At 57.5% G+C, this 15,062-nt stretch overlaps 3 protein-coding genes across 3 annotated transcripts in view; 2 read left to right on the forward strand and 1 right to left on the reverse strand.

Moving 5' to 3' along the window:
• Positions 1-796: 796 nt before the first annotated feature.
• On the forward strand, positions 797-5,707 carry APOBR (apolipoprotein B receptor). The gene is made up of 4 exons (XM_054454455.2): positions 797-917; positions 1,274-4,231; positions 4,316-4,584; positions 4,671-5,707. Exons 1-4 carry the CDS (start codon positions 861-863, stop codon positions 4,738-4,740), a joined length of 3,354 nt encoding a protein of 1,117 aa, XP_054310430.1. The 5' UTR covers positions 797-860; the 3' UTR covers positions 4,741-5,707.
• On the reverse strand, positions 5,600-14,517 carry IL27 (interleukin 27). Its single transcript, XM_054452739.1, has 5 exons — positions 14,322-14,517; positions 10,096-10,268; positions 9,913-10,011; positions 8,199-8,357; positions 5,600-6,149 (listed from the first exon to the last, which is right to left on the reverse strand). The coding sequence occupies exons 1-5, from the start codon at positions 14,515-14,517 to the stop codon at positions 5,889-5,891; spliced, it is 888 nt and encodes a 295-aa protein (XP_054308714.1). The 3' UTR covers positions 5,600-5,888.
• The window catches only part of LOC129015833 (SAGA-associated factor 29), an 89,283-nt gene continuing 80,074 nt past the window's right edge, over positions 5,854-15,062 (forward strand). The window contains exon 1 of the mRNA XM_054454463.2: positions 5,854-6,008. The gene's annotated coding sequence lies outside the window, so the exon portion shown is untranslated. The remainder of the gene's footprint in view (positions 6,009-15,062) is intronic.

A 15,062-nucleotide genomic window follows, 5' to 3' on the forward strand; every position in this document is an offset into this window, starting at 1 on the left:
AGGCAGGAGAATCACTTGAACCCGGGAGGCAGAGGTTGCAGTGAGCTGAGATTGTGCCACTGCACTCCAGCCTGGGTGACAGAGTGAGACTGTCTCAAAAAAAAAAAAGAAAAGAAATGTGCCCTCTCTAGTGTGCCTCCCAGGTCACTCAGCTGATGGAAAATGGAATCCTACTAACGTGCAGGGCTCTAGAAATTCAGCAGCACTTCATACATGGCATCTGCCATCAAGGAAGTCACAGGAAGGTGAGAGGAAGACACAGATAGCCACAATATAAAGTTTAGCCAAGTTCTCTTTTGCAAGCCTAATCATAGGTGAGGGGATGCACCCCAGAGCCACCAATCCGGCCCCTTCCGCCCCCGGGGAAAGCTTTAATGACGCTGAAATGTGTCAGAGCTCCCACCAGCCCCCTCTTCACTGCTACTCTTTCTTCCCAAGCAAAACAGGAACCACAAACCCCAGGTTCCTCTTGCAGAGTGGCTGTGGCTTGTAGGGGAGGCGGAAATGGTTGAGGTGCGGATACAAGACCTGAGTCACTTGAGCTGCTGTTGCCACATGTCCCCTCCCTCTCCCCCTCCCCAGTTCTAAGGTCTCCTGCTCCCACCTTGTCCTTTCTGGCCTCTTGCTTGCCCTTTATTTCCAAATGTGCACCTGAGTCCCCTGTGTGATGTACACCCATTTCCCGGGCTGCAGTGGGGGCTGCTGTGGGCATCAGGGGCCGTGGGCAGGGCCTGGGGTGGGGACGCATCAGGGAGACAGGGGAAGAGGAAGTGCCTTTGGTCCTGGGGAAGATTGGCTTGTCTTGCTGGGTGGGGACGGTCATTATCAGCTTTCTGGACACACAGACAGAGACAGACAGGATGGACTTCCTCCGGCTACACCTCCCTGGGCTGCACCAGGCCTTGAGGGGGGCACTGGTGAGAAGGGCAGACAGCTGCCAGAGACTTGCACCCCACTCCCTGGGGCCTCACCTCCGGACACCTCCCCTGGGGCCTCACCTTTCCCCTCCTCCTTCTGATCTCCTCAGACTGGAGATTGCTTTCTCAGGTTCAGGCAGACTCCTGGCCTAATATTTTCTGAATTTCAGTCCCCACCTCCAACCATGCGTCCTCATACCCCTAATCGATGCCCTTTCTGGCTCCTTCTGCAAATCCTCTTCTTCTCCTTTCAGATCCCAGTACCCTCTTCCTTAACCTGGGCTCCTCCAGCCAGGGCCCCCAGGGAAAGGGCTGGGACTCCCCTCAATGACTCTCCCCTCCCTCTTTTTTCCTAGGATTCCCTCGGCACCTTTGTCTCCTACCTCCTGGGAGATGCAGTCCCCACTGTAGAGCGGGAGGCGCAGGCGGCTGAGGAACTAGGGGCGGTGGCGGTGGGAAAGACAGGGAAGATTGTAGAGGAGGAAGCCCAGGAGGACCTGGAGGGCCTTAGAGGCAGCCAAAGCGAGGGGGCTGGAGGTCTGAGAGGGCCTGGAGATGACAAAAGACGTGAGGTGGGGATCTCAGCTGTAGAACAGACCTGGGGCTGGGGAGATGGCAGCTCCCATGGGTCCCAAGCAGAGAGGCAGGACAGTGGGGCTGGGGAGACAGCCAAGGCTGCCAGGTGCCAGGAGCCAAGCGCCCCCTTGGAGGCCAGAAAGAAATCCAAGGCAGGGTCTGGGGCTTGCCAAGACAGGAGTGGCCAAGCCCAGGAGAGGCAGGAGTCCGATGAGCAGGAAGTGAACAGAGAGGAGAGGCTGAGAAGCTGGGAACAGGAGGAGGAGGAGGAGGAGGAGGAAGAGGTCAGGGCAAGAGAGGCAGGGATGGCCAGAGGGGCGGAGTCAGAGTGGACCTGGCATGGGGAGTCGGAGGGGAAGGCTGGTGCTAGTGGGCCAAAGGTGGCGGGGGACAACCGGGAGACGGAGCAGGGGGTCAGGGAGGCAGATGCAGGGGAAACTGAGGAGCCTGGGGCCGAAGGGGCTGGGAAAGGAGAAGAGGTGGTAGTGGTGGAGAAGGCCTGTGAAAGCACTAGGGCACGGGGGACGTGGGGCCCAGGGGCAGAGCCTGAGGACTGGGGAATCTTAGGCAGAGAGGAGGCCAGGACAACCCCAGGTAGGGAAGAGGCCAGAACAATTTTAGATGGGGAGGAAGCCAGGACAATCTCAGGCGGGGAGGAGGCCGAGACAGCCTCAGGCGGGGAGGAGGCCGAGACAGCCTCAGGCGGGGAGGAGGCCGGGACAGCCTCGGGAGGGGAGGAGGCCGGGACAGCCTCACGAGGGGGGGAGGCCGGGACGGCCTCGGGAGGGGACGAGGCCTGGACAGCCTCAGGAGGGGAGGCTGGGACAGCCTCAGGAGGGGAGGAGGCTGGGACAGCCTCAGGAGGGGACGAGGCTGGGACAGCCTCAGGAGAGAACGAGGCCTGGACAACCTCAGGCAAAGAGGAGGCTGACCTGCTGGGAGTCAGACAGACAGAATATGGAGCAGTCCCAGGAGAAAGGCTCCTAGAGGCTACTGGAAAAGTCTGGGTCCTAGAGGAGGAGGGGGATGAGGAGAGAGAGGCTGAGGTGAGCCCTTTCCCCAAACAGGCCCAGGTCCTGGGCACTGAAAGAACAGAAGAGGCTGCTGAGAGCCAGACCGCAGGGAGGGAGGCTGTGGGAGGCCAGGAGGCAGGGGAGAGCTTTGAGGGCCAGGCAGACCTGTGTGGTAAGGAGGCCGAGATGAGGCGGGACTTGGAGATCAGGGCCGACCGGGCCAGGCTGGAAGAGCTGGTACAGGCAGAGGAGGCCCAGGAGGAGAGAGGGAGCAGCATGGATCCAGCGGCTGAGCTGCCCTCAGATGGAGAGGCTGAAGGCGCTGCCGACTTGGAGGTAACTCCAGAGGCCAGGCCTGAGGACGAGCTCACAGGGGAGGAGAGTGAGGCGGCCCAGACTAGCTGTGGCCCACTGGGGGTGGAATGGGGTGGCCTCACACACAGGGTCACCAAAGGCCAGGGACCTGAGCTGATGGGGAGTGCCCAGACCCCAACTAAGCAACCCGAGGAAAGGGAGGCAGGGGAGGTGGAGCTCGTGGGAGTTCTGGCCCTGAGCAAAGAGGAGCAGGAGAGGAGCCTGGAGGCAGGTCCCAGGCACGCGGGGTCTGTAAAGCCTGAGGCCTCCGAGGCCTTCCCAGGAGCCTGGGAAAACCGCACGAGAAGGGACATGGAGAGAGGAAATACCCAGGAGGATGCGGCCGATGACGAGCAGCGGGAGGAGGAGGCTGCGGGAGGCCAGATCCCGGTGGCTGAGGCTGAAGGAGACCGAGAGTCTGAACTATCAGAAGTCCCAGAGGCAGGCGGGGAGGGGCCGACAACCCAGGGCACGGGATGTGGAATTGAGGAGGGAGAGGCGTCTGTCTCAGAGAACCAGGAGCTGGACGGAAGCACAGGGGCAGACACAGGGCCTTGCCCATCACTGGGAGAGGCCTATGCCAGAGAAACTGAGGATGGGGAGGCGGAGGCTGACAGAACATCCAGGAGAGGCTGGAGACTGCAAGTGGTGGCTGTGGGCCTCCAGGACCGTGAGGATGCACAGACTGGCTCTGTGGCTGCTGGGATTATTGGGGGTGAGGTGGTCCCAGACGTCAGCGCTGCTGGTGCTGGTGAAGCTTTGGAAGGGGCGCTTGGGCAAGGCTGGGACTCAAAAGAAAGGGAAGAGGCAGCAGCAGGAGAGCACGCAGGTGGGCAAGAATTTGGCCTGGAGGGCTCAGCAGAGGAAGAGGTGGCTGGCAGAGGCGGCCAAGTAGAGGCTTTTGAGTCCAGGGAGGGAGGACTTGGGGGAGGGGGGGTAGAGGCCGAGGAATCTGCAGGTGCAGAGGACAGCTGTGGGCTGGATCGCGTGGGCTCCCAGACAGTGAGGGCAGGGGGGATGGGAGCCATGGTGGAGGCTGGGGGGCTTCTAGAAGAGTGGACGCTGTTGGAAGAAGAGGCTGTTGGATGGCAGGAGAGAGAACAGAGGGAAGACAGTGAGGGGCGGCGTGGGGATCACCACCCCAAGGGAGAGGCACCAAGGCTCCTTGATGCAGAGGGTCTCATGGTGACCGGGGGCTGGAGAGCAGAGGCCAAGGACACTGAGCCAGAAAGCCTGGAAGATGTCAGGGGCCAGGAGGAGCGGCCAACACACCAGGCCCCTGTAGAAGCTGCGCCGGAGTCAGTCGGGGAAGCCAAGACGGCTGAGGCCATGGGCAGTGCCAGAGGAGGTGTTGCCAACAGCTGGAGCGAGGTGAGGGCTCTTGGTGGGGTCTTGGGGGGAACGAGTGGAATCCCGAAGCCGGCCCCATGGTCCTCTGTGCCCCCTTTCCTGCAGGCCCCGCTCCCCGGGTCCCTCCTAGATGTCTCTGTCCCAAGGAGTCGCGTGCACCTCTCGAGAAGCTCCTCACAGCGTCGCTCCCGGCCCTCTTTTCGTCGGACTCCGGCCCGGGAGCAGCAGGAGGAGCCCCCAGCCCCCAACCCTCCTGAGGAGGAGCTGTCGGCTCCTGAGCAGAGACCCCTCCAGCTGGAGGAACCCCTGGAGCCAAGCCCTCTGAGGCATGATGGGACCCCGGTGCCAGCCAGGAGAAGGCCCCTGGGACACGGGTAGGCACAGGGCAACTCGGCTGGGGTGGGGAAGAGACCACAGGCACCTGGGAACCCGTTCTCACGGGCCTGACTTCGGCCTCCAGGTTTGGCTTCGCGCACCCTGGCATGATGCAGGAGCTGCAAGCCCGTCTGGGCCGGCCTAAGCCCCAGTGACTGAGATCCGGTGCTCTGGGAGCCAGGCCCTGAGTGGGGGCCAGAAGGCTTGCGCCAACGCCACTGAGCCCTGCTCCCTCTGCCACCGGGGACACATCCTCTCCACTCTCTGGGCCTCAGCGTCTTGATATATCATTCATGGAGCAGGCAAAACCAGACATCTGGGAAGACCTTGAACTTAAGGAGTCTGATTCTCCAACACAGGCTGGTGGACCACCTACCCCACTGAGACCACCTCTCAGGGTGCCTGCCCTGGTTCCTCCCCAGCCTGAGTCAGCTGTCTGGACTGCAAGGAGGCTGGGCACGGGGGCTCACGCCTGTCACCCCAGAGCTTTGGGAGGCCAAGGTGGGAGGATCGCTTGAGACCAGGAGTTCGAGACCAGCCTGGGCAGCATAGCAAGACCCCCATCTTTTAAAAACAAAATAAAAAAATAAGGACTGCAAGGAAGACTGACAGGGAACAGCGACCATTTTCCTTACAGGCCTTCCTCTCTGACTCCCGCTTCCCAGCCCAACTCCCTGCACCAAGACCCTCAGAACTGGGCGGGGATCACACAAACCTCTGGAGTTGCATCCAGGCCAAAGGAAGGCAGTTAGGAGGGCTTAAGGAGCACTGTTCAGAATCAAAGACGAGCTGCCTTGAGCTTCCAAAACGGTAGCTCGGCCTCAGGATGCTGCTGGTTACTACGGCAACTGCCTGGCTGAGCAGGACATAGTAGGGGAAGGTGGGCCAGGGACCCCAAAAGTGTAGGAGCAGATAGGGGTTCAGGATGGCTGGAGGTTGCTGACCCCATTCCAGGCTGCCCTGCCCTCTGGGTGTCAGGCAGCCCTTCCCCGAAGAGAAGCGGAGGCCAGGGGGTGGATGAGAGTGCTTTATTGGGCACCCAGCATGGGGGCTTGGCCTGAGGATGACCAGCAGGCCCCAAGACAATAAATAAACCATCATCTCCCTAAACAATAAATAAATATCCAAGAAATAAATAGCTGGCGAGGACCAGAGGGGCTTTCAGATACTGGGTAGGGCCTGGGGCAGGGGGCTGGAAGAGCCCTCCCTTGTCCAAGGCTGATGATGCGGAGGCTGCCCTGATGCCAAGATTCCAGTCCTAAAGTTCTAAAGGGTGGGGGGCAGGGGGCTAAGAAGCCACCGATCAGGGCTGGGGGCCCAATGTTGGGAACCCCAAGGGCCAGACTGAGTGCCCAGCCTTGGACAGCAGCAGCAACTCCCGCACGGCCCGAGATAAGACGAGCTCCAAGGAGTGCAGCAGGCGGTAGGTGGAGAGGAGCTGGGGCCAAGACACCTGGGCCGGCCCCTGTGAGGCACTGCCCAGTGCCCCTGGGAACAGCCTCTTCCTCTCCTCCTCCTCTTCTTCCTCCTCCTCCTCTGGAAGGTTGAATCCTGCAGCCAGCACCTGTGAGGAGAGGCCATGGGTCAGGGAGGGGCCAGGCCGAGAACCTGAGATAATCCTCATTCCCTATTCATGCCCAGCAGCTCCCAATGACATCAGTGACCACAAGGTCATGATTTCCCCGGACATTCCCTACTTGATCTTCCATGATGTCACCTGCTAACGCGGCTCACCTGATCTTTCGGTTTGAGAAAATGGAAGTCAAGGAGCAAGAGGATGCTCACAGAGCTAGATCACCCCAAGGACTGCCCCGAGGGGTGGGGTTCAGGAAGTTTCTCTCTGCTGTGAAGGTTGCTCTTGGGTCGGGTCATCAATAGCTCAGATTCCCTGCTGCTTGCCGTTCCTTTCTCTCTCTCTCTTTCTTTCTTTCTTGGAGTCCCACTCTGTCGCCCAGGCTGGAGTGCAGTGGGGCGATCATGGCTCACTGCAACCTCTGTCTCCCCAGTTCAAGCAATTCTCCTACCTCAGCCTACTGAGTAGCTGGGACTACAGACGCACACCACCACGCCCGACTAATTTTTGTATTTTTAGTAGAGATGGGGTTTTACCATGTTGGCCAGGCTGGTCTCAAACTCCTGACCTCAAATGATCCACCCGCCTTGGCCTCCCAAAGTGCTGGGATTCCAGGCGTGAGCCACCACGCCCGGCCCTGCTGCTTGCATTTTCTATTCTCATTTCATTAAGTATAAAATTCTGATTTCCCTTTGAAAGGTTCTGGAGGATCTGGGTGACATCAGAGAATCAGAGGCAGAAAGGAAACAGGAGGCAGACGCTGTGCTGGGCGCTCAGGACAAACCCTGAGTGAACTCAAAGCCCAATGGCCTCCTGTTCAAGATGGAGCCCCAGGAGAATGCGAAGATTGAGGGGCAGCACCAGGGCCTGGTGTGGCTGTGTGCACGCGCACACACATGCACACACTCACACACATACTCATTCTCACAACACACCCACACTCATTCCCATACAGTCACATTCACACAAAACACATTCATGGCTGGGCACGGTGGCTCACGCCTGTAATCCCAGCACTTTGGGAGGCCGAGGTGGGCAGAGCACGAGGTCAGGACTTTGAGAGCAGCCTGGCCAACATGGTGAAACTAAAAATAAAAAAAAATTAGCCGAGCATGGTGGTGCATGCCTGTAATCCTAGCTACTCAGGAGGCTGAGGCAGGAGAATTGCTTGAACCCGGGAGGCAGATGTTACAGTGAGCTGAGATCGCACCACTGCACTCCAGCCTGGGCGACAGAGTGAGACTTAGTCTCAGAAAAAAAAAAAAATTCGTTCACGTACCCACACACTCTCACACTCACACTCATCCTCACACACTGACACACCTATACCCAAACTCTCACCCACACACCTCACTTTCACACTCACAACACTCACATTCACACACCCACCCACACACTCCCACACTCTTACACTCACAGTCCCATACACTCTCATACTCATGGACCTACATACTCACACACGGTCATGCTCACACTCATACAGACCCACACACACTTACAGTCACACCCACGCACTCACACACAGTCACACACTTTCACATTCACAGACCCACACACTCACACACTCACAGTCACACACTCACACACTCACGGACCCACATACACACAGTCACACTTACACTCATACAGCCCCCCCCACACACTCACAGTCACACCCACACACTCTCACAGGTACACTCACAAAGACCCACACAATCACTTTCGCACTTACGGACCCACACCCTCATACACAGTCATGCTCACACTCACACAGATCCACACGCACTCACAGTCACACCCACACACTCTCACACTCACAGACCCACACACTCACACACTCTAAAAGTCACACTTTCACACTCATGGACCCACACAGTCACACTCACTCTCTCACGCTCATGGACCCACACAGTCACACTCATACTCTCACATTCATGGACCCACACACAGTCACGCTCATACTCTCACACTCACACACACTCAGAGCATGGGATCACTGAATGAGCCAGCGAGTCTTCTTTCCCACGTGGTCTTGGGTGGCGGAGAGTGGCCGGGCTCTACCTGGAAGCGGAGGTGCCGCTGCAGATCGCGGAGGTCCAGCCTCATGGCCCACAGCTGCATCCTCTCCGTGTTGGTCCAGCGGCCCTGGGTCCCAAGCCCTCCCAGCAGGGCATGGAAGGGGTGAAGCGTGGTGGAGATGAAGCAGAGACGCTCTGGGTCCTGAAGGGGAGGGAGATGGTCAGGAAAGGCCCACAGGCCAAGGATGGCCATATCACACCCCCCCCCATTCGAGTCTCCTTCCCATTCCACACTCCAGCCTCCAGTCCATCCCCGTAGCTCTTCCCCACCTCAGCCCAGCTCTGTCCCCATTCCTTCCATCTCCACTGTCTGGGACATTTGTCCCATTTCCTTTTCCAGCCTCCCTTTCACTCCTATGCCCATGATCTCTAACCCACCCCCTCTCAGTCCCTGAAGCACTCTCCATCCACAGCCCTGTTCCCTTCCCTCCTCCACCATCCCATCCTACCTCCTGCCCACGTGTTTCCATCCCATCTTCAGCCTCATTCCCATTCCTAACCCCAACTCCATCCTTCCTCCATGTGCCCAGACTCACTCTTTCCATCTTTCCATCCCATCTCCAACCTCATTCCCAACCCCATTCCATTCCCTTCTCCACCAGCAATCCCCATCCCTTCTCCATCCCCTGCTTAACGTTCACCCTCATCATCACCTTCTCACCTCTAACTGTCCGCATTCTCACCCCCAGTGCCACCTCCACCCACCCTCCATGCTGCTGTGATCTGTCTCCAGCCTCATTCCAGTCCCATGCCTGCCGCGTTCCATGCCCAGCTCCACTCTTACCTCTTCCCAACCCCACTTCCTTATTCCAGCTTCATCTTTATTGTTTGTTTGTTTGTTTTGAGATGGAGTCTCACTCTGTTGCCCAGGATGGAGTGCAGTGGTGCGATCTCATCTCACTGCAACCTCCACCTCCTGGGTTCAAGTAATTCTCCTGCCTCAGCCTCCCGAGTAGCTGGGATTACAGGCTCACAACACCATACTCGGCTAATCTGGTATTTTTAGTAGAGACGGGGTTTCTTCGTGTTCGTCAGGCTGGTCTTGAACTCCCAACCTCAGGTGATCCACCCACATCGGCCTCCCACAGTGCTGGGATTACAGGCGTAAGCCACCGCACTCAGCTAATTTTTGTATTTTTTAGTAGAGATGGGGTTTCGCCATGTCGGCCAGGCTGGTCTTGAACTCTTGACCTCAGGTGATCCGCCCTCCTCGGCCTCCCAAAGTGCTGGGATTACAGGCATGAGCCACCACGCCTGGCAGTTTATTTATTTTTCTGAGACAGGGTTTCCCTCTGTCCTCCATCCTGGAGTCCAGGATCATAACTTACCGCAGCCTCCAACTCCTGAGCTCAAGCAATCCTCCCATGTCAGGCTCCTGAGTAGCTGGGACCAAAAGTGTACACCACCATGCCTGGCTAACTCTTAAATTTTTTTTTGTAGAGACAGAGTTTCGCTATGTTGCCCAGGCTGGTCTTGAACTCCTGGCCTCAAGCAGTCCTACCACCTGGGCCTCCCAAAGTGCTGGGTTTATAGGTGTAAGTCACCATGCCTGTCTTTCATCTTTATGTCTAATGACATATTCAACCTCATCCAGGTTCTATCCCCAATGCATCTCCAGCTCAATCTCCAGCCTTATCTTGCACCCTGGCCTCAGCCTATCACAAGCTTCCCGCCCCACTCCACCAGCCCTCACTCACAGAGAGGCGGCGCCAGGCCTGGAATGTCAGGGAAACATCAGGGAGCTGCTCTCCCAGGGGCAGGAGGTACAGGTTCACTCCCGGCAGGTGAGATTCCGCCTGGGGGGCAAGGTCTGTTAGTGGGGGCCAGAAGGGATTGGGGGTCTGCCCATCCCCAGCACCAGCTGCATTAGGGGGACTTACAAAGCGGTGGGCCTGGCCCCGAACCTCGGAGAGCAGCTTCCTGGCGAGATGCAGGCTGACCGTGAACTCCCTCTGCAGCTCCTGCAGGCTCAGCTGGGGCCTCCCTGGGGGCCTTGGGAATCCCCAGACACCAGCTTGAACCAGGAGCAAGGGAAGCAGCAACAGGCTGAGCCCTGGAGAGATGGGGAGAGGGTGGCAAGACAGGGAGAGAGCTTGAGAACTTAGGAGAAGGAAGGAAACTTGCCTTTTCTGAGCCTGTGCTAGCTGTGAGCACGGTGCAGGCACTTTCACCAGCATCATTCCTCTGCCTCCTCAAAACCACAATGGAGGCTGGGTGCAGTGACTCACACCTGTAATCCCAACAATTTAGGAGGCCGAGGCAGGCGGATCACCTGAGGCCAGGAGTTCAAGACCAGCCTGGCCAACATGGCGAAACCCCGTCTCTACTAAAAATACAAAAATTAGTCGGGCGTGATGGTGCATGCCTGTAATCCCAGCTACTCAGGAGGTTGAGGCAGGAGAATCGCTTGAACCTGGGAGGCAGAGGCTGCAGTGAGCTGAGATAACACCACTGCACTTCAGCCTGGGTGACAGAGCCAGACTCCGTCTCAAAAAAACAAAACAAAACAAAACCCCACGATGCAGCTGGCACGGCCCCCGTATGGCATCTCCACATGGCGTGCCCACTTTTGCAAAAAGACCAGAAGCCTGATCCTTTTTTTTTTGAAACAGAGTTCTGTTCTGTCACCCAGGCTGGAGTGTAGTGGTGTGATCACAGCTCACTGTAGCCTTGAACTCCTAGGCTCAAGTGATCCTCTCGCCTCAGCCTCCCAAGTAGCTGGGATCACAGGGACACACCACTGTGCCTGTTTCTATTTTTTTTTGTGGAGACAGGGTCTCGCTATGTTGCCCAGGCTGGTCTTGAACTCCTGGCCTCAAGAGATCTTCCTGCCTCAGCCTCCCAAACTGCTGGGATCACAGGCATAAGCCACTGTGCCGGGACAGAGGCTGGATTTTGACCTCCATAAACTCCCTTGGCCAAATGCCTTTTTCAGTGAGCAACCTGCACAACCACGTGTGGCAGCCTCAGTGCTATTGTTCTCCCCAATTTGCAGATGAGGCTCAGTGAGGTTGACTTGCCCAAGGTCAAATAGCCAGAAGGTGGAAAGCGAGGACTGGATTCCAGATTTTTCCAAATGCAGAGCCCATGGGTTTTCCCCAGAGAATGCAGAGGGAGGCAGCCACCTGCCCCAGGAGTGGGTACATCATGTTCTGCCAAGGATTCTTTGGGCTCAGCCAAGCGGCTCTAATGGCTTGAACTGGCCATGAGGTCCCCAGGGATGGGCTGGCAATGCCAGAGGCTCTATTCCAGGGAGTCGAAAGGACAGGTTGGTCCAGTTTCCACCACGGCAGGTGGATCCTGGCAGGGTAACCTGCCTGGGGCGAATCACAGTGTGGGAGCTTTTTTTTTTTTAAGAGAGTCTCACTCTGTCATCCAGGCTGGAGTGCAGTGGCGCAATCTCGGCTCACTGCAACCTTCACTTCCCAGGTTAAAGCAATTCTCCTGCCTCAGCCTCCTGAGTGGCTGGGATTACAGCCATGTGCCACCACGCCTGGCTAATTTTTATTATTTTTAGTAGACAGGGGTTTTGCCGCGTTGGCCAGGCTGGTCTCCAACTCCTGATCTCAGGTGATCCGCCTGCCTTGGCCTCCCAAAGTGCTGGGATTACAGACATCGGCCACTGCGCCCAGCCCAGAATGGCTGAATTCCGAGTGTGCTTCCTGACCTGTGTTTTCCTGGAAAGAGGGGCAGCGGATGGGCGCTCTAGGAAGAGGGCAGCATTCACCAATTTCCCCCTCAGGGAGAGGAAATCTAGCAAGCACAAGAGTTACACAATTCTCCTCGAAACACAAACCAAAACTGGCCCGAAGTCCATCCTGCTCTCCCTTCTCTCCCTGCCTCTTCCCTGTCCTCTCTCAATCTCTAACCCCTGGGCTCTGCTCTTCAAAATGTCCCCTGATAAAGGTGAAGGGGAGCTTCTAGGGACATCTACCTCCCTCGTGGACTTCCAGATGTGGTGGGCAATGCCTAACCTAAGATCTCTGGCATTCAGACTCCCTGGTTTTGGGGCCACTCAGACCCTATGACATCCTGGAGACTTAAGGCAGAGTCTCCAGCTCAATGTTGGGGACTGGGTGGGTGCCCCCAGGCCCTGGTGGATCAAGCCCAACCATAAGTGAGCTGTGCCATCTCCAGCCTGAGCTCTGGAGCCCCCAGACCCCATCCTTACCCTTTGCAGCCGATCCTGGGTCATTGGCTCTGGCCTTTGAAGGCTGTCTCCATCCTCCAGCCTTTGGTCCCTACCTGCCCTACGTGGCATGTTACCTTCTCCTCTGCCTACTGCTCTGGTTCTAGCCCCTGAGTTCTGCAGCCACCAGCCACAGATTGGACCTCCTGCCAACATCAAACTAAAGACCTTTGACCCAGTGAGGCTGCTGACATCTTGGTCCTAGCACCCCACTTGTGCCAGCACCTCATTCTGCTCTTCCTCCAGCCGGCCCCATTCTCAGTCTTAGCCAAGCTGTTTGGCTTCTGCTTATTCACTCCAAACTCTTCATTTATCTGCCTAGACCTGGTCCTTGTCAAATTGCTGGTCCAACCCTCCCCATTCCCGCTAGCCAAGGCCTCCTTCTCATCCTCTGCCCAGCCCTGGGTCAAACAAACCACCACCCCACTGCCCCAGGCCCCCACCCAGTCATGCCAACCTCCCTTCCCATCCAGCAGCCAGCTGAATCCTCAGTCTTGGCCAAGTTGCTGCTCTCAGCTCTCGACCCCCATCTGCACCAGCCAAGCTTGTCCATTCTCTGCCCAAACTCAACCAAGCCCCCCACCCCTGGCTTCAAACTCACGCCAGCCAAGGTCGCCTGCCGTCTGGCCCATGGCGGGGCCCAGCCTCTTTGGTCAGCCATCTCCTGGGTAGGGGGGGTCTTATACTGGGGGCTGTGCCCGGTTTCACTTTCCGTCCTGCTTGTACTTTCAGCTTTGTGTTCACTCACTCTTCCCTCTCGCCACCCCTTGCTAAAATGGGGAAATGTAATTTCCCTTCCCGGAGGGGGTGGGAGGTATGATGGGGGGTGACGGGAAGCTGGGGTTTCAGGACATCCAAGCTCCAGACTCACTGCTAAGCTCCCACGTCCAGCCCTGTCCTCAATGCCCCATGCTTGGGTGAGCCATCCAGCCCTATTCACTGGTTGATCCCAGAGTCCCAAAGCCCCTCCTGATTCTCGGCTCTGCCACCACCATCCTAGGGTCTACTGTCCTTCCAAAGATGGATGGCCAGGTAAGGGGATTGCCCACCCGAGGGGATTCGGGGTTTTGAGTCATCTGACTCCCTTACGGTTTACCAGATGGCTGAGGGAGGTGGCGCAAAGAGAGTCAGTGCTCAGTGGGTGGCTGGAGTGCACCTTTGCATGGGGCCAGGCAGAGGCTCAGCGTGATGGTGGGATTGGAGCTCAGTTTGTAACTAGGGTCAGAGCTGGATAAAACCAGGTCCAAGGCCATATCTGGGACCAGGGTTAGGGCTTTTTCCAGGGCCAAGGGCTCTGTCTCCATCTTTAACCTAAGTCAGATATAGGATTTGATTTCAGTCTATAATCAGGATCAGGACTCAGTGTACAGCTGAACTCACAGCCTAGTCCTGGGCCAATGTCCTGGCTGTGTCTGTGTTTAGGGTCAGAACTATCGGTGACCTGGGGCTTTGCTTGTGGCCTATAGGGTTGGGTCTAGAGCTTGGTCTTTGGCCAAGGTGCTGACTGGGACTGGGACTCAGCAGGGGGTCCAGGCTTGGGCTGGGATGAGAACTCAGTCAATGACCAGGATCGGGGCTCAGCCTGTGGCCAGGCTCAAGTTGAGTGAGGTCAGGATCAGGGCTCAAACAGATCCAAGAATAATCTTGGTGTTTCTGCTCTGTAGAGGCCATGGTCAGGGCTGGGCCACATGGACCACAGATCTCCCTTCCAGCACAGCCCCACCCTCAGCCCCGCCCTGGATTTCCCATCTTCAGGGAGAGGATGGGGTTTCTTGGTCTTCCCCAAGAACAACTGCTGCCACTTTCTTTTTAGGACCTGTGGGGTTTCCCTGCCGGGTCCCTGGTGTGAGATAGAAACCGGGGGGGGGCTTCCCCTTCCTGCTCTCTGCCTCCTCGGCCTGCCTGGGCACTGCCCACCAGGCCACATGGGAACGAGTGCGCCAGGGAAATACCGATATCTGCTGAGGGAGCAGCCCCACAGGCCACTGGAGACCGACAGGGAACTGGGGCTGGAGTCCAGCCCCTGTTTCCCCTGCAGCACCCCCCAGTGGTGGCAGCTCACTCCCCGGCAGCCCATGCAGCTGGGGCTCCCCACAGTGGGTCCTGGAGGCATGCCATCTGCTCACCCCCTTGACCACATGGGGCCTCGCTTAAGCTCTCTCCATGGCCCCTCCCAAGCTCTACTGTCACCCAGAACTGCCTTACCTCTCACATCTTGAACCCTGGCTGGGCGACTCGGCTCTCACCTGTAATCTCAGCACTTTGGGAAACTGAGGTGAGAGGATCCCTTGAGGCCAGGGGTTCCAGACCAGCTTGGGCAAAATAGCAAGACCCCGTCCCTATTAAAAACACAATAAAATAAGGCCAGGAGAGGTGGCTCATGCCTGTAATCCCAGCACTTTGGGGGGCCAAGGCGGGTGGATCACTTGAGGTCAGGAGTTTGAGACCAGCCTGGCCAACATGGTGAAACCCCGTCTCTACTAAAAATACAAAAACTAACCAGTCATGGTGGCGGGCACCTGTAGTCCCAGCTACTTAGGAGGCTGAGGCAGGAGAATCGCTTGAACCTGGGAGACGGAGGTTGCAGTGAGCCAAGATCGCGCCACTGCCCTCCATCCTGGGCAACAGAGGAAGACACTGTCTCAAAAAAAAAAAAAA

Source organism: Pongo pygmaeus, chromosome 18 (genome assembly GCF_028885625.2).
Source record: "Pongo pygmaeus isolate AG05252 chromosome 18, NHGRI_mPonPyg2-v2.0_pri, whole genome shotgun sequence".
Classification (NCBI taxonomy): Eukaryota; Metazoa; Chordata; class Mammalia; order Primates; family Hominidae; genus Pongo; species Pongo pygmaeus.